At 54.6% G+C, this 27,253-nt stretch overlaps 1 protein-coding gene and 2 gene segments (V, D, J or C); all 3 read left to right on the top strand.

The window, feature by feature from the left end:
• The window catches only part of LOC137673632 (M1-specific T cell receptor alpha chain-like), a 242,080-nt gene that overhangs the window by 58,154 nt on the left and 156,673 nt on the right, over positions 1–27,253 (top strand). The gene's annotated exons all lie outside the window — the stretch shown is intronic.
• LOC137673915 (immunoglobulin heavy variable 3-30-3-like) lies at positions 5,288–6,197 on the top strand. The segment is given in 2 exon segments: positions 5,288–5,345; positions 5,860–6,197. Coding segments are annotated over 2 exon segments (396 nt in total).
• On the top strand, positions 11,157–12,048 carry LOC137673914 (Ig heavy chain V region 3-like). The segment is given in 2 exon segments: positions 11,157–11,214; positions 11,711–12,048. Coding segments are annotated over 2 exon segments (396 nt in total).

Here is a 27,253-nt window from a genome sequence, read left to right as displayed (position 1 = left end):
TAAAGTGCCTGAAACGCGTTCCAGAGGCAGGGAAATGCCAGCCCTCTTTTGCGGCAGTCAGGCAAGGAGCTCAAGAACCCTATGTTACATTTATTGATCATTTACAAACAGCGTTGAGCAGGCAGATTGATGATGAAAATACAGTAGAAACGCTGTTATTACAATTGGCTTATGAAAATGCAAATGCAGATTGTGAAAGAATTTTGGGCCCTCTAAAAAACTCTTACAAAAGTATAGCAGAATTTATTAAAGCCTGTCAGAATGTGTGTTCTGAAGAGCATAAAGCTACTTTACTTGCAAGTGCCTTGGCTCAGCAACTTGTTGTGGGACGAGCAGAAATGAAATGTTTTGAGTGTAATCAAATGGGGCATATTAAAAAGAACTGCCCAAAGCCGACAGTAAAGAAAAAAGATGAGCAGAAAGGATGGTTCTCCCACAGGGCATGATGAACAGTCCCACAATTTGTCAGTTAGTGGTCTCTGCTGCAATAGAGCCGACTCGAAGTATTTTTAAACAGTCTCTTATTTACCATTATATGGATGACATTCTCATTGCAGCTTTGACACAGACAGAACTGATGAAAACTGTAAATCATCTAAAAGACTCTTTACAACAATTTGGGCTTCATATTTCCCCAGAAAAAATACAGACAGAACCGCCCTGGAAGTATTTGGGATGGGTACTGTTTACCAGACCCTTACGACCACAAAAACTTCGTTTGGTAAACAACATCTCTACATTAAATGATTTGCAGCAACTACTAGGGACAATTAATTGGATTTGTCTTGTGCTGGGTATTTCTTCTGAAGAGTTGAGTACCCTGTTTAACACCTTGAAGGGGGATTCAGATTTAACTTCGCCTCGAATCCTTTCTGACAAAGCAAAACAGGAATTGGCATTGGTAATTCAAAAACTTACAACTTCTCAAGCAGGACGTATAATCTTACATTTGCCTCTTCTATTTTTTGTGATTCACACGAAATTCCAGCCTTATGGGCTATTTGCTCAATTGACAGAATCACAGCAATTAGTTAGCCTGGAATGGATTTTCTTATCACACACCTTTACAAAAACAATTACGACTCCTTTGGAGATGGTCATTATGGTGATTCAGAAAGGACGGTTCAGGATACAGCAGCTGACGGGTCGAGACCCTGACATTATTTACCTACCCTTTCATAAGGAAACGCACATTACTCTGATGAGGGACAGCCTTGAATTTCAGGCTGCTCTGGCTGATTACTTGAATGATATCGATTTTACTTTGCCACAGAATAAAATCTTGCAAGCCTTACCTTCCCTCTGCTTACAACCACAGAGAGTGATGGTGCCTCACCCTATACCAAATGCAAAAACGGCTTTTACAGACGGCTCAGGTAAAACAAAGGCGGCCGTAGTGGCCTGGAAAGAAAAGGCACAATGGCAACACACATCAATTACTGTGGAAGCGTCCACTCAGATTGTTGAATTGTCTGCAATACATTTAGCTCTGACATTGTTTGCAAGCGAACCTATTAATATTGTATCAGATTCACTATATGCTGTTGGCGCTATTAACCGCTTAGAAGCTGCATTTATCAAAGCAATTAGCAATCAAGGGCTGTATAAACTTTTCCTTGCTATTGCAACTCTGCTTCAGCAACGACAGCATCCTTGCTTTATTGTTCATATTAGGTCTCACACTCGCTTGCCAGGACCTCTGGCAGAAGGGAATGCAGTAGCTGATAAGTACACTGTTTTGCCCATAACATCATCCTCCCTTACTCAACGATTTCAACATGCACAATTATCTCACTCCTTTTTCCATCAAAATGCTCGCAGTTTACAGAAAGAATTTGCTCTGACAAAAACGCAGGCTCGTGATATTATTCAGGCATGTAACGATTGTCAACTATATAATACTGCAACTTATCATGATGGTGTAAATGTCAGGGGACTGAAGGCTAATGAAATTTGGCAAACAGATGTTACACATTATCCACCTTTTGGCAGGCAAAAGTATGTTCATGTTACTGTGGATACCTTTTCTGGTTATGTTGTTTCTTCTGCAGCTACAGGGGAACGGACTCAGGATGTTAAGAAACATTGGACAAGGTGCTTTGCACTTATGGGCCTCCCTAAACAAATAAAAACAGACAATGGACCCGCCTATGTATCTCGAGCAGCGGCCTTATTCCTACAACAGTGGGGTGTGTCTCACGTTACAGGTATCCCGCACACCCCCACCGGACAAGCCATAATTGAACGGACACATCAAAACTTGAAACACATGTTGCAAAAACAAAAAAGGGGGAGTGTAGCCACAGCTCCTCAAGAACAATTAGATATGGCTGTGTTCATTTTAAATTTTCTAAATCGGTCATCTTCTCGATTAGATACCACGGCAGTGGAACGACATTTTCAGGCTAAAGTTCCCTTTACACAAAATCCTAAGGTTTGGTATAAAGATCTGCCAGGCCCAACTGATTGGCGTGGACCAGTAGAATTGTTGACATGGGGGAGGGGATATGCTTGTGTTTTACTCCCAACAGGTCCTCGTTGGCTACCTGCGAGATGCGTGAAGCCATACCATGAGCTGGAGAAACCACAACCAGAACCCGATACCAGAAATGCAGACGCTGAAAGCACAGGGACCACGCAAGCGATGTAGAACAGTCAACCTGACACCCAGCATTACTTGGGGAATGCTGAAATGACTGGATGAGTACGCAAGTAGCATGCTGCGAGGGGTCTTGGGTGGTCTCTGGTGGTCGTGGTCCCCCCATAGTTGTGCTGTCTGCTGTGTGACTTCGCTTCCGCGCGGGCGTGGTTAGGGCCTTTCTGTTGGCACATGCAGGTGGCTCTGAGGAGAAGATACTGTTTTGATTCTCACAGCAGTTATCTCTTCTAGAGCGTGTGAATCAAGTAAATTTGGACACTACAGGGATGTTGTTCACAGTCTTGTTTATCTTTGACCTTTCTTCGTAATTAGTGATGCTACAGCATTGTTGTATAGATATCTATGTTTATTCCTTTTTCTATATGTATTTATTGCATGCCTCTGTATATTGCTCTGCTCTACACCCCGCAAGCCAAATGTGCACGTCCAGCTTTGCACTCCCCAGGAGAAGCAGTCTCTTGAGCGAGGGGGTAGAATGTGGGAATATAACGGAAGATGGGCGAGGAGGATTGTAAACACACTCAAGTGACTTGCACCTGGGGTGTCAAAAAACACGTATATCATACTACTAACTGTTATTTAGTCTTGTGTGCTGGACAAGTAGAGCATCTGCATTCAGATAACATAGGCCTGTGATAAGGCTCAGGGGCACCTGATGGTTTATGCCTGGGATTCCTGCCCTGCTGTGGGGGGGATCGGGGCGCAGTGGAGGGCTGCCGCCTGCCAGAGATCCCTGGTGTGCAGGCGAGGGCGGCGGGCCCGGAATCTCTCTCGCTCTCTCTATAGCAGGAACTGAACTCCGCGGTGCCTGCGTCCCTGCTTGTGTGCCTTTACCCCGGGTGCTGCTTCAGAGATCTCTCGGTTTGCAAGTTCTTCACTTTACCTGGTCTGCAATCAGAGGACTCTGAAAAGCCGAAGCCCACATCATGACCACCCTTGTCATCAAATAAACAAAAAAGGGGGAAATGTGGAAGACCCTCAGCATGCAAAGAGCTGTGCTTTACTTGGGGAGCATAAGATTTGCTTGGGAACACTGCACTGAGAATAGTTTTTGCTTGCTTCTGAGATAAAGGAGCCGAGACCAGTTCACAGGGCTCTTTGAGGCATGTAACAAGTAAACATGTGTTGAAGGTCAGTTCTGAACACAGAGCTGAAAACAGGAATGGTTGTTGATGTTTTGAGCCCAGGACACTGTGGCTCTTCCCAGGATGGGTGATGAGTGCTTAGCGTGTGAATGTTGATGTTATCTTGAACTGCCTAGTCTGGCTCCTGCATTGTAGCAGTTAAATAGAGTAGTAGCATAACAATAAAAAGCCTTAGGCCTTTCGGCTTCAGGCCCTTGCATCCTCGATCTCAGAGTCTGTGCCTTCTTTGCGGCCCGCCGCAGAGATATGGATATGATGGATAGAATATTCTGTGGAGAAGGAACTGGCTGGAAGAACAAGGTCAGACTGGACAGGGCTCTGAGCAAGCTGATCTAGTTGAAGATGCCCCAGTCTATGGCAGGAGGGTTGGACTAGACGACTGTTAAAGTTCCCTTCCAACCTAAATGATTGTATGATTCTAAAATTCTATATGTTGACGAGACACCCCCTCTGAGCCTTCTCTTCCCAGCGTGAACAGTCCCAGCTCCCTCAGCCTTTCCTCATGGAAGAGATGCTCCATTCCATAATCATCTTTGTGGCCCTTCACTGGCCTCTGTCCAATATATCCAGCTATTTCTTGCCCTGGGGAGCCAAGAAGTGAAGCCACTCCACCAGGTGTGACCTCACCAGTGCTGAGCAGAGGGGAAGGATCACCTCCCTGACCTGCTGGCAACACTGCTCCTGGGGCAGCCCAGATACCATTAGCCCTCTTTGCTGCAACACTACTTTGCTGGCTCATGGTCGAGTTGTTGTCCACCAGAGCCCTTGGGTGCTTTCCTCGGAAGGTGATTTGCATCTGAGTGGCCCCCAGCCTGCCCTGGTGCCTGGGGTTGTTCCTCCCCAGCTGCAGGACTTTGCTCTTGCCCTTGTTGAACTGCATGAGGTTCGTGCCAGCGCACTTCTGCAGGCTGTCGAGGTCCCTCTGGATGGCAGCACAGCCCTCTGTGTGTCTTGGTGCCCGCGGGCAGGGGCCGGGAGTGAGGGCAGGGCGGGCTGGGGGTGCGGGGCACGGGGAGGGTCGTGCGAGGGGACGCTGCGGGCCGACAGCCCGTCCCTGGCGCTGGGGCCGGGGCCGGGGCTGGGGCTGGGTCCGGCCCCAGCTGCGCCTGGCCGAGGCGCCGACCCCGTTCCGCAGGGCTCGGCAGGGCGACAAGCCGGGACAGCGCCGGAGCCGCGCCGGCAGCCACGGGCCAGGAGCCTTGGTGTGCCGGGGCGCCGCGCTCCTCCTGTGGCCGAGGCCCTGCCCCGCGTCCCTCCCCGCGCCCGCCCTTCTCCTGCCGCCAAGGGGCCGCGGCACCGGGGGGCCCGGCCGGGCCGGGGCGGGGCGGGTGTGCTGGGGGCGGGCAGAGGCGTGGGCGCTGCCCCGGCGAGGGGCCGAGGCGGCGGGGCGGGCAGGAGCGGGCCCGAGCGCGGCTCCGCTCGGCTCGTGTGCGGCTCCCGCCGGGCGGTGCGGGCCCGGCCGGCCCCGGCGCGGCAGGGCACGATGGCGGGCGGGCTGGGGCCGTGGCTGCTGGCCTTGTCCTTGGCCGCGGGGCCGGCAGGTGAGAGGCGGGCGGGGAGGGCAGCGAGGCCGGGGCTGGGCCCGGGGCTGGGGCTGCCCGCGGGCGGCCCTGCCCGTGCCGGGGCCCCGGGGCTGCGGCTGCTGCCGCGCCGGGCGCGCTGTCGCCTGTCGCTCGCCTTCGTTATCGGGGAAGGGGGGAGCGGGGGGGGACAGGGAGAGGGAGAGGAAGGAGGAGAGGGAGAAGGAGGAGGGTGATGGAGGGAGAGATGGGGGGAGAGAGGGTCGGCGAGATGGAGCCGGAGAGGGAGAGCGGGAGAGGACGGGGCGAGGGAGGGGGAGGCTTTGGGCGAGCGGGTCGGGGCCGGGGTGCCGGGAGCAGGCGCGGCTGAGCCCCGAGGAGGGCAGGCGGGGCATTGGCCCGGGCGCGGGGCTTTGCCGGGAGAGAGGGGGGCGGCGGCTGTGGCTGTGTCGGGGCGGGGGGCGCCGGGGCGGCGGGTGACCGTGGCCGGGCCGTGGGCGCGCCCTGCCCGGCTGCCTGCGCTCTCCGTCCGCAGGGGTGTGGGCGCAGCCGAGGCTGGTGGAGGCCGGCGGAGGGCTGCGAGCGCCCGGGGACTCCGTGCTCCTCTCCTGCCGCGGGGCCGGCTTCGACTTCGACCGTTATTCGATTCGGTGGTACCGTCAGGCACCCGGTGGCAGACCCGAGAGGGTGTCCCTTATCAGTTATGATTCCTCACGCATTCTATACGGGCAGTCAGTGGAGGGTCGAGCCACGGTGTCCCGGGACAATTCCCGGTCCGAGTCATCTCTGTCCCTGCGTGCCCTGCACCCCCGGGACTCTGCTCGCTACTTCTGTGCAGTTCGCACGGCGACAGGAAATCCAGCTGAGCTTTAACACAAACCTGCTGGGCCCAGCACAGGGTGCAAGAGCTGTGGGGCAGGTGAGTGCTGCGGTGTGGGTGAGATAGGGCTCAGGGCTGTTCCCAGGAACTGAGGGGCCATCACTGCACTGCAGGTGTTCCTGGCCTTTCCTGCAAAATGAAGGAAATGTAATTGATCCCCTACTAAAATAAAATATGATTGTGATAAGCGGTATAAAACCAGAGCAAAACCTGACATAATCTTGTCCCCACTCCTTCTCCCCGCTTCCCAGGTTCAACTTCAAACCTGACTCATCTACCTCCTCTCTCCATGTGGCACAGGGACAATGGGGAATGGGGTGTGGGGTCAGTTCATAGCTGTTGATGCCTACTCTTCCTTCCTGCCTCCCATGGTCTGCAGACCTTCACAAACATCTCCAGGGTGGTTCCTTCCCAAGAACTGCAGTCCTTCAGGATAAACCTGCTCCAGTGTGGGCTCTCCATAGTCCCCAATTCCTGTCACGGTCTTCTCATGTGCTCTCCACAGGATCCCTTCACTGGCTACAGGAAAATACCTGTTCTACCATGGTCTCTTCCCCAGGTTGCAGGGCAATCTCTGCTGTGGCACCTGGAGCACCTCCTCCCACTCCTCCTTCACTGAACTTGGTGTCTGCAGGGTTGTTTCTCACACTTTCTTTCCTCACTTCTCCCACAGCCGCACCCTCTTTTGACTTCTCTTCAATATCTTGCTCTGTAGGTGTTACCAGCTTTGCTGATGGGCTCAGCTTTGCCCTGCAGGTGATCTGATGCCAAGCTGGCTGGAACTGGCTGTGTGTGGCATGGAGCGGTCCCTGGCTTCTTCCCACAGAGGCCACCACTCCACTACAGCCCCCTGCTACCAAATCTTTGCAATGGACAGCTAATACATGGGTGTCACAGACCATCTCAGTGCTGAGTGAATGAGTGGGCTGTGCCTGGGGAACAGATTGTGGACTGCTCATGGCCAGGTGGTATCACAGGTCCAGAAACCTGAGCAGAGCAGGTCTGTGAGCAGAGAGGAGCTGGGGAGAGGTGAGCAGGAGATGCTGTGGCCATGTGGGATTTTGCGTGCACGGGGTCATGGCCTGTTGCAGCTAGCGTGGATGGGGTGGTGGAGCTGAGTGTTGAGCTGGAGGTGGTGCCAGAGTTGCTGGTAACACTCCTCGTGGTGCCACCCAGGATACAAGTGGCCACCTTTGCAGCTCTGGAGGGATAACCTTCTGGGTGCCAGATGCTTACCAAGCCACTCTCTGACTCCCCTTCCTCAATGAGACGGGGAGAAAATAAAGATTTGTGAGTCAAAATAAAGACAGGTAGATTGCTTAACAACCACAGGTAAAACAGACTTGGGAAAAATTAACGTATTGCGGCTCAAAAATAGAGGAGGAAAATGAGAAACAATGTCAAAATTCAGAACACCTTCCCAGGTTCAACTTCACCCTTTCGTTCCTGATTCTTCTGCCTCCTCCACACCCCAAACAGTGCAGGGAGATGGAGAAGGGGGGTTGGTGTCAGTAGCAGAGGGCTACAAAGATGGTTAGAGGACTGGAGCATCTCTCTTATGAGGAAAGGCTGTGGGAGCTGGGTCTGTTTAGCCTGGAGAAGAGAAGACTGAGAAGGGATCTTATCAATACTTACAAATACCTTCGGAGCAGGTGTCAAGAGGATGGGGCCAGGCTCTTCTCAGTGGTACCTAGTGACAAGACAAGGGGCAATGGGCACAATCTGAAACATGGGAAGTTCCATCTGAATATGAGGGAAAAACATTTTTACTTTGAGGGTGCCAGAGTCCTGGCACAGGCTGCCCAGGGAGGGTGGGGAGTCTCCTTCTCTGGAGATACTCAAAACCTGCCTGGATGTGACCCTGTGCAATGTGCTCTGGGTGAACCAGCTTTGGCAGGGGCTTGGACTAGATGATCTCCAGAGGTGCCTTCCAACCCCAAGCATTCTGTGATAACGCTTCATCTCTACCACTCATTCCTTCTCAGCCTTTTCCCGTGCTCTGGTGTGGGGTCCCTCCCATGGCGTACAGTCCTTCATGAATTGCTCCAGTGTGGGGCCTGTCCCCAGAGTGCATTCCTTCAGGAATAGACTGCTCCGGCCTGGACCCCCCCATGGGTCCCAGTTCGTTCCTGAAAACCTGCTTCTGCCTGGGCTCTCCATGAGCACCAGCTTCCCTCAGGGCACATCTAACTGCTGTGGCATGGGGTCCTGCATGGGTTTGCAGTGTGGCTCTGACAGAGGCCTCCATGGGCTGCAGCAGGACAAGCTGTTTCACCATTGTCTTCTCCACAGGCTGCAGGTGAATCTCTCCTCCAGCACCTGGAGCATCTCCTCCCCCTCTGTCTTCATTGCCCTTGGTGTCTGCAGGGGGTTTTATCTCACAGGTTTTCTTACTTTTCTCTCTCACAGCTGCTGTGCAGCATTTTTACCTTGTTGTAAATATGTTATCACAGAGGCACCACTAGTTTAGCTGATTGGCTCAGCTTTGGCCAGTGGTGTGGTCCTGTGGAGCTCGCTGGATTTGGCCATGTCTGACACAGGGACAGCCCTGATCTCCTTGCACAGAGGCTGCCCATGCAGCCTGTCCTGCATCCAAACCTTGCCACATAAACCCAATATAGACAACAAGGTCACATTGCTGGCTCATGTTCAACAGGGCGTCCAGAAGGAGCCTTCAGGCTTTAGGGCCTTTCCATCTGGATGGCGCCCAGCCCATACTGGTGTGTGGGGTTGTTCCTCCCCAGGTGCAGGACTTTGCACTTTCCCTTGTGTTTTGGGTTAACCCCCAGAGGCAGCCGAGCACCGTACAGCCGCTCACTCGCCGCCTCCTCGGCAGGATGGGGGACAGAATTGGAAGCACCCAAGAGAGAAAACTCATAGGTTAAGATCAAGAAAGTGTAATAGGTGACGAAAAAGGTGCATGCACGAGCCAAGCAAAATAAGGAATTCATTCCCTACTTCCCACTGACAGGCAGGTGTTTAGCCATTTCCAGGAAAACAGGCCTTTCTCACGCATAACGGTTACTTGGGAAGACAAATGCCATAACTCCAAACGTTCCCCTTCCCTCCTTCTTCCCCTGAGTTTTATTGCTGAGTATCATGTCCTATGGTACGGAATATTCCTTTGGTACGTTGTGATCAGCTGTCCTGCCGTGTACCCTCTCAGCACCTTGTGCACCCCCAGCCTAGCCACTGTTGTGGCACCATACAAACCAGAAAAGGCCTTGATGATGTGTAGGCACCTTTCAGCAAGAGGTTAAACATCCCTGTGCCATCGACACTTTTTTACTCACAAATTCAAAGCACAACACCATGCAAGTTACTATGAAGAAAATGAACTCCATCCCAGCGATAACCAGTACCCCTTGTAGAACTGCCTGGGTTTCCCATCAGCCCATTTCTCCAGCCTGCTGAGGTCCCTCTGGGTGGCAGCACAACCCTCTGGTGTAGCAGCCCCTCCTCCCCAAAAGAACTTTGCTGGGCTTCCTCTTTATTCCATCCTCCAGATCATGGATGAAGGTGTTAAAGAGGACTGGACCCAGTATTGACCCCTGCGGTACGTTGCTAGATGCTGGCCTCCAACTAGACTTGATGCCACTGGTCACCACACTCGAGGACCGTCCATGTGTCCACTATTCAGTCCAGCTCACTGTCTGCTCATTCAGACGAGACTTCGTTAGCTTCTCTCTGAGGATCTTGTGTTAAGAGGATAGTGATGAAAGCCTTCCTGAAGTCAAGGTAGACAATATGCACTGTTCTCTTCCCTATAAAACCAGACATTTCATGACAGAAATTGGTTATCAAGTTGGTCAAGCATAAGTTCCATTTGGTGAATCCTCCTGATATTCCTGGGAGGGAATATTAGGAGTTGAGGGCAGGGAGGGGGACAGGTAGCTCTGCAGTGTGGAGAGGAGTAGCATGGCACAGGCGGGTATGAGTGGGGGGTTGTTTCCACTCCCTTGCACATATCATTCGCAAGGTCGTGAGTGTGCCTGTGAGTCCTTTGCAGAACCACAGAGAGGTTGAAGGTGGAAGGTACCTAAGGAGGTCATCTGGTCCATCCTGCCTGCTTAAGCAGCCGAGTTCCCAAGACCATGTCCAGACTGTTTTCAAATATCTGCAAGCAAGGAGACTCTGCAAACTCTCTGGGTAGCCTGTGCCAGTCCTTGGTCAGAAACAGAGTGTAAATGTGCTTCCTGATGTTCAGCAGAAGCATCCTGTGTTTCTATTTGTGTGCATTGACTCTTGACCTGTCACTGAGCACCACTGAAAAGAGCCTGGCCCCGTCTTCTTTGGACTCTCTCTTCACTTGTTTCTGTACATTGACGAGGCGACCACTGAGCCTTCCCTTCTCCAGGGTAAAGAGTCTTCGACCGTAGCTGCCTTTCTTCATGTGCAGCACAGCCCTCTGTGTGTCTTGGTGCCCGCGGGCAGGGGCCGGGAGTGAGGGCAGGGCGGGCTGGGGGTGCGGGGCACGGGGAGGGTCGTGCGAGGGGACGCTGCGGGCCGACAGCCCGTCCCTGGCGCTGGGGTCGGGGCCGGGGCTGGGGCTGGGTCCGGCCCCAGCTGCGCCTGGCCGAGGCGCCGACCCCGTTCCGCAGGGCTCGGCAGGGCGACAAGCCGGGACAGCGCCGGAGCCGCGCCGGCAGCCACGGGCCAGGAGCCTTGGTGTGCCGGGGCGCCGCGCTCCTCCTGTGGCCGAGGCCCTGCCCCGCGTCCCTCCCCGCGCCCGCCCTTCTCCTGCCGCCAAGGGGCCGCGGCACCGGGGGGGCCGGGCCGGGCCGGGGGGCGGGGCGGGTGTGCTGGGGGCGGGCAGAGGCGTGGGCGCTGCCCCGGCGAGGGGCCGAGGCGGCGGGGCGGGCAGGAGCGGGCCCGAGCGCGGCTCCGCTCGGCTCGTGTGCGGCTCCCGCCGGGCGGTGCGGGCCCGGCCGGCCCCGGCGCGGCAGGGCACGATGGCGGGCGGGCTGGGGCCGTGGCTGCTGGCCTTGTCCTTGGCCGCGGGGCCGGCAGGTGAGAGGCGGGCGGGGAGGGCAGCGAGGCCGGGGCTGGGCCCGGGGCTGGGGCTGCCCGCGGGCGGCCCTGCCCGTGCCGGGGCCCCGGGGCTGCGGCTGCTGCCGCGCCGGGCGCGCTGTCGCCTGTCGCTCGCCTTCGTTATCGGGGAAGGGGGGAGCGGGGGGGGACAGGGAGATGGAGGAGGAGAGGGAGAAGGAGGAGGGTGATGGAGGGAGAGAGGGTCGGCGAGATGGAGCCGGAGAGGGAGAGTGGGAGAGGACGGGGCGAGGGAGGGGGAGGCTTTGGGCGAGCGGGTCGGGGCCGGGGTGCCGGGAGCAGGCGCGGCTGAGCCCCGAGGAGGGCAGGCGGGGCATTGGCCCGGGCGCGGGGCTTTGCCGGGAGAGAGGGGGGCGGCGGCTGTGGCTGTGTCGGGGCGGGGGGCGCCGGGGCGGCGGGTGACCGTGGCCGGGCCGTGGGCGCGCCCTGCCCGGCTGCCTGCGCTCTCCGTCCGCAGGGGTGTGGGCGCAGCCGAGGCTGGTGGAGGCCGGCGGAGGGCTGCGAGCGCCCGGGGACTCCGTGCTCCTCTCCTGCCGCGGGGCCGGCTTCGACTTCGACCGTTATTCGATTTGGTGGTACCGTCAGGCACCCGGTGGCAGACTCGAGTGGGTGTCCCTTATCAACCATGATTCCTCACGCATTCAATTCGGGCAGTCAGTGGAGGGTCGAGCCACGGTGTCCCGGGACAACTCCCTGTCAGAGTCATCTCTGTCCCTGCGTGCCCTGCACCCCCGGGACTCTGCTCGCTACTTCTGTGCAGTTCGCACGGCGACAGGAAATCCATCTGAGCTTTAACACAAACCTCCTGCCAGGGTCTCAGCTCTGGGCCTCGAAGATGGAAGGGAGGTGTGTCCCATAGATGTTCAAGGTTGCTCCCAGGGACTCATGTAGTGACAGCATGCAGTTTCATTCTGAGAGGGGCGAGATACATTTTTCCTTTCCCCAAATAATTTCTCCCCCTTCCATTTGCCTTCTTCCCATTTCTCAACCCAAATCTCACTCCTCTCACACCCAGAAAATATTTCAATTTTAAAAACAAGTTTTACTACTTCCATCGTTTCCCTGTAGTACAGGTACCCAGTCATGACCCGACTGGTGAGGTGTGTGAATAGCCCTGCTGTGCTTTTGGGCATGGCTCAGGCTGACTCAGTCCAGCCCATGAGTTTTACTCCCTGAGGTGCGAGCAGAGGAAATGGGGAATGTACACAAGAGGGTCATTTGCTCTCCCAGCACCGAGACTGTAATGGAAGCAACAGCTTGTGAGCATGTTTGCAGCTGCTGGTTCCTGGAGATCACAAGCAGAAGCTCGGGGAAGTGGTAGAGAAGGTGAAGCAATTACTTGAGCTGTTCCTGCCTGTTTGTCCTTGTCTCCCAGTGTTGCACATGCGTGTTCTCAGTTGCAGGACAGAGGCCTCAGGCCCCGTGGTAGGGAAGGTCTCAGAGTCTCACGCTCACCTGCCACATCTAGTGGCAGGCAAGTCTATGGCCGTGGCAAAAGGCGAGTGCCCTCCTTGCCTACCTTGCCTCCACAGGTGCCTCTGAGCAATAGATATGAAGCCCTAGTGGAATACAGCCGGTCCAATGGGGATGTGGTGGAGAGGCAACCTATATCAGAGGTCCCACCACAGTCAGAAAAACCTGACAGGCGTATAGCTACCTCCTCCACAAGGAAGAAGAGAAGAGTTTTAGTGGTTGGAGACTCCTTCCTAAAGGGATCTGAGGGCCCAATATGCAGAGCTGACCCCCATCACAGGGAGGTCTGCAGCCTGCCTGGAGCCTGAATCAGGGATATCACCAGGAAACTCCCCAACCTGGTGAAGGCCACAGACTACTACCCCCTGCTGATCTTCCAGACAGGTGGGGAAGAAGCTGCATCCCGTAGTCTGAGGGGGATGAAGAAAGACTACAAGGCCCTAGGACGGTTGGTGAAAGAGTCTGGGGCACAAGTTGTTTTCTCATCCCTCCTTCCATTTTCAGGTGATGACATGGGATGGAATAGTAGGATTCTCTCTATTAATGCCTGGCTACGAGACTGGTGCTACAGGCAGGGCTTTGGGTTCTTTGATAATGGCTGGTTTTATAAGACACCAGGCGTGACCGTAATACATGGGAAAGGTTTATGTCGTAGGGGCAAAAGGGTTCTGGGACAGGAATTAGCAGGGCTCATTCAGAGAGCTTTAAACTAGATTCGAAGGGGGATGGGGTAGTAGCTGGGCTTGCACCACTGGGGCAACGCTCTAGTGTTGAGGTAGACCAGGAGGCCCCCCATCCCCCTGGGGTGAAATCGGTGTGCTCAGCTCGCTCCCTGAAATGCCTGTACACCAATGCACGCAGCATGGGGAATAAACAGGAGGAGTTGGAAATCCGTGTTCGGTCGGGGGGCTATGATCTAGTGGCAATCACAGAGACTTGGTGGGACGCCTCGCATGACTGGAATGTGGTCATGGATGGCTATGTCCTGTTCAGGAAAGACAGGCCAGTAAGGAGAGGTGGTGGAGTTGCTCTTTATGTGAGTGAGCAGCTAGAATGTATTGAGTTCTGTCCAGGGGTGGATCAGGAGCGAGTTGAGAGTTTGTGGGTGCGAATTAAGGGGCAGGCTGGCAGGGGTGATACTGTTGTGGGTGTCTATTACAGGCCACTGGATCAGGATGAGGAGGGTGATGAGGCCTTCTACAGGCAGCTGAGAGCAGTCTCGCAATTACAGGGCCTGGTTGTTGTGGGGGATTTCAACTACCCTGATATTTGCTGGGAGGCCTACTCAGCCAGCCATCCTCAGTCCAGGAGGTTCCTCCAGTGCATTGATGATAACTTTCTGATGCAAATGGTGGATGAGCCAACTAGGAGAGGAGCGCTGCTGGATCTTATCCTTACTAACAAGGAGGGTCTGGTTGAAGAGGTGAAGGTTGAGGGCAGCCTTGGTTGTAGCGACCATGATATGGTAGAGTTCAGGATCTCATGTGGCAGGACCAGAATAGCTAGCAGAATCGCAACCCTGGACTTCAGGAGGGCCAACTTTGGCCTTTTCAAGCAATTGCTAGGGGAAATCCCATGGGACAGGGTACTAGAAGGTAAGGGGGCCCAAGACAGTTGGTTAGCATTCAAGGACTGCTTCTTCCGAGCTCAAGATCAGAGCATCCCAGCAGGTAGGAAGTCAAGGAAGGGTACCAGGAGACCTGCATGGTTAAACAGGGAACTGCTGGGCAAACTCAAGTGGAAGAAGAGAGTGTCCAGATCATGGAAGGAGGGGCTGGCCACTTGGGAGGAATATAAGTCTGTTGTCAGAGGATGTAGGGAGGCAACTAGGAAAGCTAAGGCCTCCTTGGAATTAAACCTTGCAAGAGAGGTCAAGGACAACAGAAAGGGCTTCTTCAAATACATTGCAGGTAAAGCCAACACTAGAGGCAATGGAGGCCCACTGATGAATGAGGTGGGGGCCCTGGAGACAGAGGATAAAAAGAAGGCGGAGTTACTGAATGCCTTCTTTGCCTCTGTCTATACTGCTGGAGGCTGTCCTGAGGAGCCCCGGACCCCTGAGGCCCCAGAAGAAGTCAGGATAGAGGAGGAATCTGTCTTGGTAGATGAGGGCTGGGTCAGGGACCAATTAAGCAATCTGGACGTCCATAAATCCATGGGCCCTGATGGGATGCACCCGCGGGTGCTGAGGGAGCTGGCGGAAGTCATTGCTAGGCCACTCTCCATCATCTTTGCTAAGTCGTGGGCAACGGGAGAGGTGCCTGAGGACTGGAGGAAAGCGAATGTCACTCCAGTCTTCAAAAAGGGCAAGAAGGAGGACCCGGGTAACTATAGACCGGTCAGCCTCACCTCCATCCCCGGAAAGGTGATGGAACAACTTGACCTTGGTGCTGTCTCTACGCACATCAAGGATAGGGGGATCATTAGGGACACTCAGCATGGCTTCACCAAGGGGAAGTCATGCCTAACCAACTTGATAGCCTTTTATGAGGACGTAACCCGGTGGATAGATGATGGTAAAGCTGTGCATGTGGTCTCTCTCGATTTCAGTAAAGCGTTTGACACGGTCTCCCACAGCATCCTCGCAGCTAAACTGAGGAAGTGTGGTCTGGATGATCGGGTAGTGAGGTGGATTGTGAACTGGCTGAAGGAAAGAAGCCAGAGAGTGGTGGTCAATGGGACTGAGTCCAGTTGGAGGCCTGTGTCTAGCGGAGTCCCTCAAGGGTCGGTACTGGGACCAGTACTATTCAATATATTCATTAATGACTTGGATGAGGGAATAGAGTGCACTGTCAGCAAGTTCGCTGATGACACAAAACTGGGAGGAGTGGCTGACACAACGGAAGGCTGCGCAGCCATTCAGAGAGACCTGGACAGGCTGGAGAGTTGGGCGGGGAGAAATTTAATGAAATATAAGAAGGGCAAGTGTAGAGTCCTGCATCTGGGCAAGAACAACCCCATGTACCAGTACAAGTTGGGGACAGACCTGTTGGAGACCAGCGCAGGGGAAAGGGACCTGGGGGTCCTAGTGGACAACAGGATGACCATGAGCCAGCAATGTGCCCTTGTGGCCAAGAAGGCCAATGGCATCCTGAGGTGTATTAGAAGGGGTGTGGTTAGCAGGTCGAGAGAGGTTCTCCTCCCCCTCTACTCTGCCCTGGTGAGGCCGCATCTGGAATATTGTGTCCAGTTCTGGGCCCCTCAGTTCAAGAAGGACAGGGAACTGCTAGAGAGAGTCCAGCGCAGAGCCACGAAGATGATTAAGGGAGTGGAACATCTCCCTTATGAGGAGAGTCTGAGGGAGCTGGGTCTCTTTAGCTTAGAGAAGAGGAGACTGAGGGGTGACCTCATTAATGTTTATAAATATGTAAAGGGCAAGTGTCATGAGGATGGAGCCAGGCTCTTCTCAGTGACATCCCTTGACAGGACAAGGGGCAATGGGTGCAAGCTGGAACGCAGGAGGTTCCACATAAATGTGAGGAAAAACTTCTTTACGGTGAGGGTGACCGAACACTGGCACAGGCTGCCCAGAGAGGTTGTGGAGTCTCCTTCTCTGGAGACATTCAAAACCCGCCTGGACGCGTTCCTGTGTGATATGGTCTAGGCAATCCTGCTCCGGCAGGGGGATTGGACTAGATGATCTTTCGAGGTCCCTTCCAATCCCTAACATTCTGTGATTCTGTGATTCTGTGATTCTGTGATTCTGTGATCTCTGTTGTACCCATCAGTGACAGCAGCTACGCTTGGGACTGGATCCATCAGACTCCCAGCAGAGAGCTGCAGCATACAGTGTTGCAGTATCCTTTCATGGGACTGCAGCACATTGCTTCAGCCTTCGAGACCCGAGTCACCAGCTGTGCAGACCCCCTTCAGGAACCAGCTGTCGCTGGAAGTGCTCTCACCATTAGCTGCAGGCATGGCCACCTATTTCTGCAGCACCAGAGAGCTGGAAAAGGGCACAGTGCCTGAAACACAGGCAGGGCTGGGGCAGAACTGGACGTGGAGGGTTTAATTCCATCCTGTTTTTTTGTGGTTGGCTTCAAGGCAAGTCTCTTGCCAGACTTACCAGGTCTAGTCTGGTATGGCTTTTCCCAGAAACAGGAACAGAGGTGCAGCAGCAGAGTGTCCCACAAGCACACACAAAACCATGAACATGTTGTTAACCTTTTTCCTTCCTTCTCAGTTTCCCCCAAAGGCAGAAAGCGACAGGGAAAGAGGTTTGCCTAGGAGCAAACACAGCGAGCACTGAAGAACCAAACTTTGAACATGGAAAGCCAGAGCTGAATTGAGTTTTGAAGCCTCATGTTGTTTAGGGAGCCCCGGAGTAGTGCAAGAGCAGGAGCTGAGCTGCATAGCATCTTTTCCTCTGGACATGATGAATAGTTAAGATGGGTGACTCTGCGTCAAGGCTAAGCAGGTGTCCCATGCTGTGGTCGTAGGGGGAGCTCTGGGTTCCTGCTGAGTAGGAAGAGCATGGAGAAAAGTGTGTTCCTGCTCTGCTGAGCAGCCTGGTCTGTGCTGAGTCCTGTACACATAAATTTTAGGAGTTGAACAGTAAGTCTTGAACCTGCACATCTACCCCAAAGCTTCAGTGCTAAGCATATCTTGGATCTTGCCTGCCCGGAGCCCTGTAGGTCCTTTGATTCTTGGGGCATCTGGCAAGGCTTTGACAGGAAGAGGCAGCTGGAGAAGTGTCAGCATGAGGAGTGAGTGGAGAAGTAGGTTGTTGGGCCAGAGTGGAGGGAGCAGGCTATGGAACATGTCTCCTGAGGGGTGCCCTGTCCAAGCAGAGCTGAGCTCGGGGACTCTCATGTGGCAGCAGCACAGAAGCACTGGGACAGGGGCCCCCTGGCAGGACAACCTGCCACCCCCCAGGGCCAGCTCCAAGTTCCCAGCAGAAAGACCCCACTGACTATACATCTGTACCACCTACACAGGACAAGCAAATACTGATCCTGCACAGGGCTAGTACATCTCAATTATGCGAGCAGTAATCACTGATCAGCCACATCTAGGAACCCTACTTTGATCTCTACCAGGGTCCTCCTAAGCGTTAGGCTGGGGTAGGGCTGTGCGCACTGCTAAAATATAGAAGAATGAATTCCCTTGGTAATTCTGTGCTCAGGGTCCTTGCTCCCTCCTTGGATGGCAAAGAACTGACATTCCATAGCCAAGTCTGAGCTTCAGTTTTCCCCTTTGCCCTGGCACATGTCACCTGCCAAACCGTGAATGTGCCTGTGAGTCTTTCAGAGCACCACAGGAAGGTTGAGGTTGGAAAGCACCTCAGGAGGTCATCTGGTCCATCTCACCTGCTCAAGCCAGGCCACCTAGAGCCAGTTGCCCAGGACCATCTCCAGACAGCTTGTGAATACCTCCACACATGGAGACTCCACAGCCTCTCTGTGTAACCTGTGCCAGTGCTTGGTCGCCCTAACAATGAAAAAGTGTTTCCTGATGTTCAGAAGGATCCCTCAGTGTTTCACTTTAATTGCATTGCCTCTTGACCTGTCAGGAAGGGGTCAGGAAGGCCAAGGCCCAGCTGGAGCTGAACTTGGCAAGGGGCACAAAGAATAGTAAGAACAACTTCTGTAGGTATGTCAGCCAGAAAAGGAAGGTCAAGGAAAGTGTATGCCCCGAAGGAACTCAGCTGGCAAACTGGTAACAACGGAGGAGGGGAAGGCTGAGGTACTCAACAACTTCTTTGCCTCAGTCTTCACTGGCAATCTCTCTTCCCACAGCTCTCAAGTGGATAGACGTCAAGGCAGGGACTGAGGGAGCAAAGTCCCTCCCCCTGTAAGGTAAGATCAGGTTCAAGACCACCTGAGGAACATGAACATACATAAGTCTATGTGACCTGATGCAATGCATCCCAGAGTCCTGAGGGAAACTGGCTGATGTAGTTGCCAAGGCACTGTCCATGATATTTGAAAAGTCATCGCAGTCAGGTGAAGTCCCTGGTGACTGGAAAAAAGGGAAATATTGCACCCGTTTTAAAAAAGGGTAGAAAGGAGGACCCCGGGAACCACTGATGTGTCCGCCTCACCTCTGTGCCTGGGAATATTATGGAACAGATCTTTTCAGAATCCATGTTCCAGCACATGGAGGACAGGGAGGTGATTCGAGACAGCCATCATGGCGTGACCAAGGGCAAGTCTTGCCTGACCAACCTAGTGTCCTTCTATGATGGAGTGACTACATCATTGGACAAGGGAAGAGCTATGGATGTCATCTGTCTGGAATTCTGTAAGGCCTTTGACCCGGTCCCACAACATCCTTCTCTGTAAATTGAAGAGTTATGGATTTGATGGATAGACTATTCATTGGATAAGGAACTGGCTGGATGGTCACATCCCGAGAGTAGTGGTTGATGGCTCAATGTCTGGATGGAGATCAATGACAAGTGGTGTCCTTCAGGGGTCCGTATTGGGCCAGTACTGTTTAATATCTTCATCAGTGACATAGACAGTGGGATCGAGTGCACCCTCATTGAATCTGCAGATGTCAGCAAGCTGAGTGGTGTGGTTGACACACCTGAGGAACAGGATGCCATCCAGAGGGACCTGGAGAAGCCTGAGAAGTTTACCTATGCTTACCTCAGGACGTTCTACATGGCCAGGTGTAAGGTCCTGCACCTGGGTTGGGGCAACTCCTGGTATCTATACAAGCTGGGGGATGAAGGGATTGAGAGCAGCCCTGCAGAGAAGGACTTGGGGGTACTGGTAGATGAAAAGCTGGACATGAGCCGGCAATGTGCGCTTGCAGCCCAGAAACCCAACCTGGTCTGCGTCCAAAGAACCATAGCCAGCAGGTTGAGGGAAGAGATTGTGCCCCTCTACTGCGCTCTGGTGAGATCTCACCTGGAGTCCTGTGTCCAGCTCTGGAGTCCTCAGAACAGGAAAGACACAGGCCTGCTTGAGCAGGTGCAGAGTGCCACAAAATTCATCAGAGGGATGGAACATCTCTTCTATAAGGAAAGGCTGAAAGAGTTGGTGGTGTTTAGCCCGGAAAAGAGAAAGCTCTGCGGAGACCTTATTGCGGCCGTTCAATATATAAAAGGAGCTTACATGAAAGATGGGGACAGACTTTTTAATAGGGCTGTAGTGACAGGAGAGAGGGTAATGGTTGTAAGTAAAAGAGGGCAGATTCAGACTAGAGAGACAGAAGAAATTTTTTACAATGAGGGTGGTGAAACACTGGAACAGGTTGCCCAGAGACATTGTAGATGTCTCGTTTCTGGAAACGTTTAAGATCAGACTGGACAGGGCTCTGAGCAAGCTGATCTAGTTGAAGATGCCCCAGCTCATTGCAGGAGGGTTGTACTAGATGACCTTTAAAGCTTCCTTCCAACCCAAATGAGTCTATCATTCTAAAATTCTACAAGTTTCTATACATTGATGAGACAATCCCTGTGAGCCTGTAGTTCTGCACGGCAAACAGTTACAGTTCCCTCAGCCTTTCCTCATGTAAGAACTGCTCCATCCCACAATCATCTTTGTGGCCCTTCACTGGCCTCTGTCCAATATATCCAGCTATTTCTTGTCCTGGGGAGCCAGGAAGTGAAGCCACTCCACCAGGTGTGACCTCACCAGTGCTGAGCAGAGGGGAAGGATCACCTCCCTGTCCTGCTGGCAACACTGCTCCTGCTGCAGCCCAGGAGAGCATTAGCAAGTTGTTGTCCACCAGAGCATTTGGGTGCTTTTCTGAGAATGTCATTTCCATCTGACTGGCCCCAGCCTGCCCTGGTGCCTGGGGTTGTTCCTCCCCAGCTGCAGGACTTTGCTCTTGCCCTTGTTGGACTGCATGAGGTTCGTGCCAGCGCACTTCTGCAGGCTGTCGAGGTCCCTCTGGATGGCAGCACAGCCCTCTGTGTGTCTTGGTGCCCGCGGGCAGGGGCCGGGAGCGAGGGCAGGGCGGGCTGGGGGTGCGGGGCACGGGGAGGGTCGTGCGAGGGGACGCTGCGGGCCGACAGCCCGTCCCTGGCGCTGGGGCCGGGGCTGGGGCTGGATCCGGCCCCAGCTGCGCCTGGCCGAGGCGCCGACCCCGTTCCGCAGGGCTCGGCAGGGCGACAAGCCGGGACAGCGCCGGAGCCGCGCCGGCAGCCACGGGCCAGGAGCCTCGGTGTGCCGGGGCGCCGCGCTCCTCCTGTGGCCGAGGCCCTGCCCCGCGTCCCTCCCTGCGCCCGCCCTTCTCCTGCCGCCAAGGGGCCGCGGCACCGGGGGGCCGGGGCGGGGCGGGGCGGGTGTGCTGGGGGTGGGCAGAGGCGTGGGCGCTGCCCCGGCGAGGGGCCGAGGCGGCGGGGCGGGCAGGAGCGGGCCCGAGCGCGGCTCCGCTCGGCTCGTGTGCGGCTCCCGCCGGGCGGTGCGGGCCCGGCCGGCCCCGGCGCGGCAGGGCACGATGGCGGGCGGGCTGGGGCCGTGGCTGCTGGCCTTGTCCTTGGCCGCGGGGCCGGCAGGTGAGAGGCGGGCGGGGAGGGCAGCGAGGCCGGGGCTGGGCCCGGGGCTGGGGCTGCCCGCGGGCGGCCCTGCCCGTGCCGGGGCCCCGGGGCTGCGGCTGCTGCCGCGCCGGGCGCGCTGTCGCCTGTCGCTCGCCTTCGTTATCGGGGAAGGGGGGAGCGGGGGGGGACAGGGAGAGGGAGAGGAAGGAGGAGAGGGAGAAGGAGGGAGAGGGGGAGGCAGAGAGGGTCGGCGAGATGGAGCCGGAGAGGCAGAGAAGAGGGGGAGAGGGAGAGCGGGAGAGGACGGGGCGAGGGAGGGGGAGGCTTTGGGTGAGCGGGTCGGGGCCGGGGTGCGGGAGCAGGCGCGGCTGAGCCCCGAGGAGGGCAGGCGGGGCATTGGCCCGGGCGCGGGGCTTTGCCGGGAGAGAGGGGGGCGGCGGCTGTGGCTGTGTCGGGGCGGGGGGCGCCGGGGCGGCGGGTGACCGTGGCCGGGCCGTGGGCGCGCCCTGCCCGGCTGCCTGCGCTCTCCGTCCGCAGGGGTGTGGGCGCAGCCGAGGCTGGTGGAGGCCGGCGGAGGGCTGCGAGCGCCCGGGGACTCCGTGCTCCTCTCCTGCCGCGGGGCCAGCTTCGACTTCAACGGTTTCGCGATTTGGTGGTACCGTCAGGCACCCGGTGGCAGACTCGAGTGGGTGTCCTTTATCAGCGATAATTCCTTATTCTTTCAATTCGGGCAGTCAGTGGAGGGTCGAGCCACGGTGTCCCGGGACAATTCCCGGTCCGAGTCATCTCTGTCCCTGCGTGCCCTGCACGCCCGGGACTCTGCTCGCTACTTCTGTGCAGTTCGCACAGGGACAGGAAATCCAGCTGAGCTTTAACACAAACCTTCTGGGGCCCAGCACAGGGTGCAAGAGCTGTGGAGCAGGTGAGTGCTGGGGCAGCTCAGGACTGTTCCCAGGCAAACAGGGGACATCCCTGTGGACCGCCTTTCAGCAGGAGCTTCTTTCCCTGCACTGCCCCTTTCCTCCTCCTGAGTCCCAAAAGCAGTGCTTCAATTTGCGTGCATGTTCAGTGTGTTCCTTTTCACTCAACCAGCCTGGACACTCTGCCTTCCTTTGGACCACTTCTTCCCTGGGGCACCAAAAAAGCTTGGGATTTAGCAACATCATTGCCAGTGTGCCATCATTTCTGTGTGCCAGTCAGAACAAAGTGGTGAGCAGGGAATACCGGGACCTTGCGATGCACTTACAGCTCCAACGCCTCCTATATTTACGTGGCCTGGTATTGGCAGTGTGCTGGTGGACCCCTGCAGTACTTGGTGCAGAGCAAGGGCCGGGGAGGCTCCTACAGCCACACAGCCCCTTTTGCCCGCCAGAGATTTTCCTGCCAGGCTGACAAGAGCTCTGGGACCCTGATCATCACTGGGCTGGAGCTGGCGGACAGTGCCATCACTGCATCCAGCTGGGACCACAGCGAGAGACACTTGGGGCATGCCTGATCAACATCAGCTTCCTCCCCTCCTGCTCTCCCCTCCTGCATGTTCACGGGGGTCCCAGCCCATGTCAGGGGCGATTCAGTGAGTGGGCTGTGGCTGGAGTCAGAGAGAGAGGGGGTCTCATTGTGGCTGGGTGCTGTCAGTGGTCCAGAGATGTGGGAAACCTGAGCAGAGCACATGTGTGGGCATATAGGAACTGGGCAGAAGTGAGCAGGAGCTGCTCTGGCCATGTGGAATCACGTGTGCATGAGGTCATTGCCTGTCCCAGCTAAATGGATGTGGTGGTGGAGGAATATGAGCGTGCCCTGAAGGAGAACTTAGCGTGCTCTTACAAGCCTGATTTTCACCAAACAACTCAGGTTGGAAGGGCCCTTCAGATGTGATCTTGTGCAACGCCCCTGCTCAAGCAGGGCCAGCTAGAGCCAGTTGCCCAGTGCCATGTCCAGACAGCTTTTGACTATCCTCAGTCATGGAGACTCTACAAGCTTCCTGGGCAACCTGCACCACTGCTTGCTCACCCTCACACTGAGAAAGTGTTTTGTGACGTTCAGAGGGACCCTCCTGTGTTTTTCTTTGTGCCCATTGCCCCCTGTCCTGTCTGTGGCAAACACTGAGAAGAGCCTGGCCCAGTCGACTTTGGACCTTCTCTTCAGGTATTTCTGTACATTTCTGAGATCCTCCGCGAGACTTCGTTTCTCCAGGGTAAGCTGCCCCAGCTCTCACAGCCTTTTTTTTCAGGAGAGCTGCTCCAGTCCCTTCGTCATCTTTGTGTCCCTTTCCTGGATTCTCCCAAGTATGTCAGCCTGAGCTATTGCTGCCTGTTCATCCTTGTCTCGCGGTGTTGCACGTGCCCATTCCCAGGTGCAGACAGAGGCCTCAGGCCCTGCGGTAGGGAAGGTTATTCTGGGAGTTATGGAAAAACATTTGAGAGACAATGAGTCATTGGTCATAGACAGCCCAGGTTCGTGGGGGGAAAGTCCTTAAGAGTTATAGGCTTAAAGAGTTATAGTAAATGGGGCCACACGTGGGGTTCCCCAGGGCTCAATTTTAGAGTGAGTGCTCTTTAATGTATTTATATGTGATCTGGATGCAGGAATTGAATGTACATGAAGTAAGTTTGCCGATGATGCTAAACTAGGAAGAGCTGTGGACTCCCTCGAGGGTAAAGAGGCCTTGCAGAGAGATCTGGATAGACAAGAGAGCTGGGCAGTCACCAACCATATGAAATGTAACATGAGCAAGTGCCGGATTCTCCACCTGGGACAGGGTGATCCTGGATATATGTAGAAATTGGGGAACAAGAGGCTGGAGAGGAGCCTTGCAGAAAGAGATGTGGGGGTTTGGGTTGATGGCAAGTTGAATGGGAGTCAACAGTGTGCCCTGGTAGATGAAAGGGCCAACCGTGTCCTGGGTTGCATCAGGCAGGGCATAGCTAGCCAGTCAAGGGAGGTGATTGTCCCACCCTACACTGCACTGGTGCAGCCCCACCTCAAATGCTGTGTGCAGTTTTGGACATCTCAATAGAAGAAGGACATTGAATTACTGGAGTGTGTTTAGAGGATGGCGACAAATCCATATTGGCCTCGAGGGCAAGACTTGTTAGGAGTGGGTGAGGTCGCTTGGTTTGTTCAGCATGGAGAAGAGAAGGCTGAAGGGTGACCTCATCGCACTCTACAGCTTCCTCAAGGAGGGCAGCGGAGAGTGAGGTGCTGATCTCCTTCCTCTGGTGACCAGCAACAGGACACAAGGAAATGGAATGAAGCTGTATCAGGGGAAGTTCAGACTGGACATTAGGAAAAGGTTCTTCACTGAGAGGGTGTTTGGTCACTGGAACAGGCTCCCCAGGGAAGCGGCCAGGGCACCAAGGGTGCCAGGGTTTAAGGAGCATCTGGACGATGCTCTGTGTCATATGGTTTAGTTTTAGGCAGTTGGACTCAGTGGTTCTTATGGTCCGTTCCAGCTTGAGATGTTCTATGGTTCTACAATTCTAATGGTTCTATTATTCTATTAATGGTACTATTCTCTGAATATGTAATGGTTCTGTTGTGGTCACACAAGGTCACTGTGTGTGATATGAGTGAAGTCCTGCTATGTTTAGACGAACATTACTATCACAGAGTCACAGAATCACAGAATGTTAGGGATTGGAAGGGACCTCGAAAGATCATCTAGTCCAATCCCCCTGCCGGAGCAGGATTGCCTAGACCATATCACACAGGAACGCGTCCAGGCGGGTTTTGAATGTCTCCAGAGAAGGAGACTCCACAACCTCTCTGGGCAGCCTGTTCCAGTGTTCGGTCACCCTCACCGTAAAGAAGTTTTTCCTCATATTTATGTGGAACCTCCTGTGTTCCAGCTTGCACCCATTGCCCCTTGTCCTGTCAAGGGATGTCACTGAGAAGAGCCTGGCTCCATCCTCATGACACTTGCTCTTTACATATTTAAAAACATTAATGAGGTCACCCCTCAGTCTCCTCTTCTCCAAGCTAAAGAGACCCAGCTCCCTCAGCCTCTCCTCATAAGGGAGATGTTCCACTCCCTTAATCATCTTTGTGGCCCTGCGCTGGACTCTCTCTAGCAGTTCCCTGTCCTTCTTGAACTGAGGGGCCCAGAACTGGACACAATATTCCAGATGCGGCCTCACCAGGGCAGAGTAGAGGGGGAGGAGAACCTGTCTTGACCTGCTAACCACACCCCTTCTAATACACCCCAGGATGCCATTGGCCTTCTTGGCCACAAGGGCACACTGCTGGCTCATGGTCATCCTGTTGTCCGCTAGGACCCCCAGGTCCCTTTCCCCTGCGCTGGTCTCCAACAGGTCTGTCCCCAACTTGTACTGGTACATGGGGTTGTTCTTGCCCAGATGCAGGACTCTACACTTGCCCTTGTTATATTTCATTAAATTTCTCCCCGCCCAACTCTCCAGCCTGTCCAGGTCTCTCTGAATGGCTGTGCAGCCTTCCGTTGTGTCAGCCACTCCTCCCAGTTTTGTGTCATCAGCGAACTTGCTGACAGTGCACTCTATTCCCTCATCCAAGTCATTAATGAATATATTGAATAGTACTGGTCCCAGTACCGACCCTTGAGGGACTGCGCTAGACACAGGCCTCCAACTGGACTCAGTCCCATTGACCACCACTCTCTGGCTTCTTTCCTTCAGCCAGTTCACAATCCACCTCACTACCCGATCATCCAGACCACACTTCCTCAGTTTAGCTGCAAGGATGCTGTGGGAGACAGTGTCAAACGCTTTACTGAAATCGAGATAGACCACATGCACAGCTTTACCATCATCTATCCACCGGGTTACGTCCTCATAAAAGGCTATCAAGTTGGTTAGGCATGACTTCCCCTTGGTGAAGCCATGCTGAGTGTCCCTAATGATCCCCCTATCCTTGATGTGCCTAGAGACAGCACCAAGGACAAGTTGTTCCATCACCTTTCCGGGGATGGAGGTGAGGCTGACCGGTCTATAGTTACCCGGGTCCTCCTTCTTGCCCTTTTTGAAGACTGGAGTGACATTCGCTTTCCTCCAGTCCTCAGGCACCTCTCCCGTTGCCCACGACTTAGCAAAGATGATGGAGAGTGGCCTAGCAATGACTTCCGCCAGCTCCCTCAGCACCCGCGGGTGCATCCCATCAGGGCCCATGGATTTATGGACGTCCAGATTGCTTAATTGGTCCCTGACCCAGCCCTCATCTACCAAGACAGATTCCTCCTCTATCCTGACTTCTTCTGGGGCCTCAGGGGTCCGGGGCTCCTCAGGACAGCCTCCAACAGTACAGACAGAGGCAAAGAAGGCATTCAGTAACTCCGCCTTCTTTTTATCCTCTGTCTCCAGGGCCCCCACCTCATTCATCAGTGGGCCTCCATTGCCTCTAGTGTTGGCTTTACCTGCAATGTATTTGAAGAAGCCCTTTCTGTTGTCCTTGACCTCTCTTGCAAGGTTTAATTCCAAGGAGGCCTTAGCTTTCCTAATTGCCTCCCTACATCCTCTGACAACAGACTTATATTCCTCCCAAGTGGCCAGCCCCTCCTTCCATGATCTGTACACATGAGGTTCATGGACTGTTGGTAGACTCCAAGAGCAGTTTTGGCACTTTGTGGGATGTTGCTTCATCCTGTGGGGCTTTTAAGGTCCATGTCTGCTAATGTGCAGAGGGCAAAAGAGGCTCAGGGTATGCATGGGATTTTCATGGTGGTTTGTGGGAAAACACTCATACAGCCACAGCGCATTCCCGACATTGTTTAATGTTAACAGTGTAAGTAGATGTAGAGGGGTCTAGTTGTGGAATAATTAATGCACGTGCCCAAAGTATTCATGATAGTGTCACCTGGAGGACAATTGCTCACCCATACTGTGTGTCCATGGAACCTTGTCAGTCCCTTGGACTCCCAGTATTGCAGTTGTGCTGGCTGAAAGCCTTGGGCTAGCAGGGCATGGCCTCCAGATGTGGCTGGTATTTTCCAAATCCTGGAGAGAAGGGGCAGTTGTGACATGCACAACTTCGCCATTCTTGTTTCATAGCAGCCAGTTGCATACTTTGATGTCAGGAGGCTGTGTACTATTATTTAGTGCCAGCCCAGCATCGTGTGGTCTA

Source organism: Nyctibius grandis, chromosome 26, assembly GCF_013368605.1.
Source record: "Nyctibius grandis isolate bNycGra1 chromosome 26, bNycGra1.pri, whole genome shotgun sequence".
Classification (NCBI taxonomy): Eukaryota; Metazoa; Chordata; class Aves; order Nyctibiiformes; family Nyctibiidae; genus Nyctibius; species Nyctibius grandis.
The sequence above is the reverse complement of the archived record's forward strand: the minus strand, read 5'-3'. Positions and strand labels throughout refer to the sequence as shown.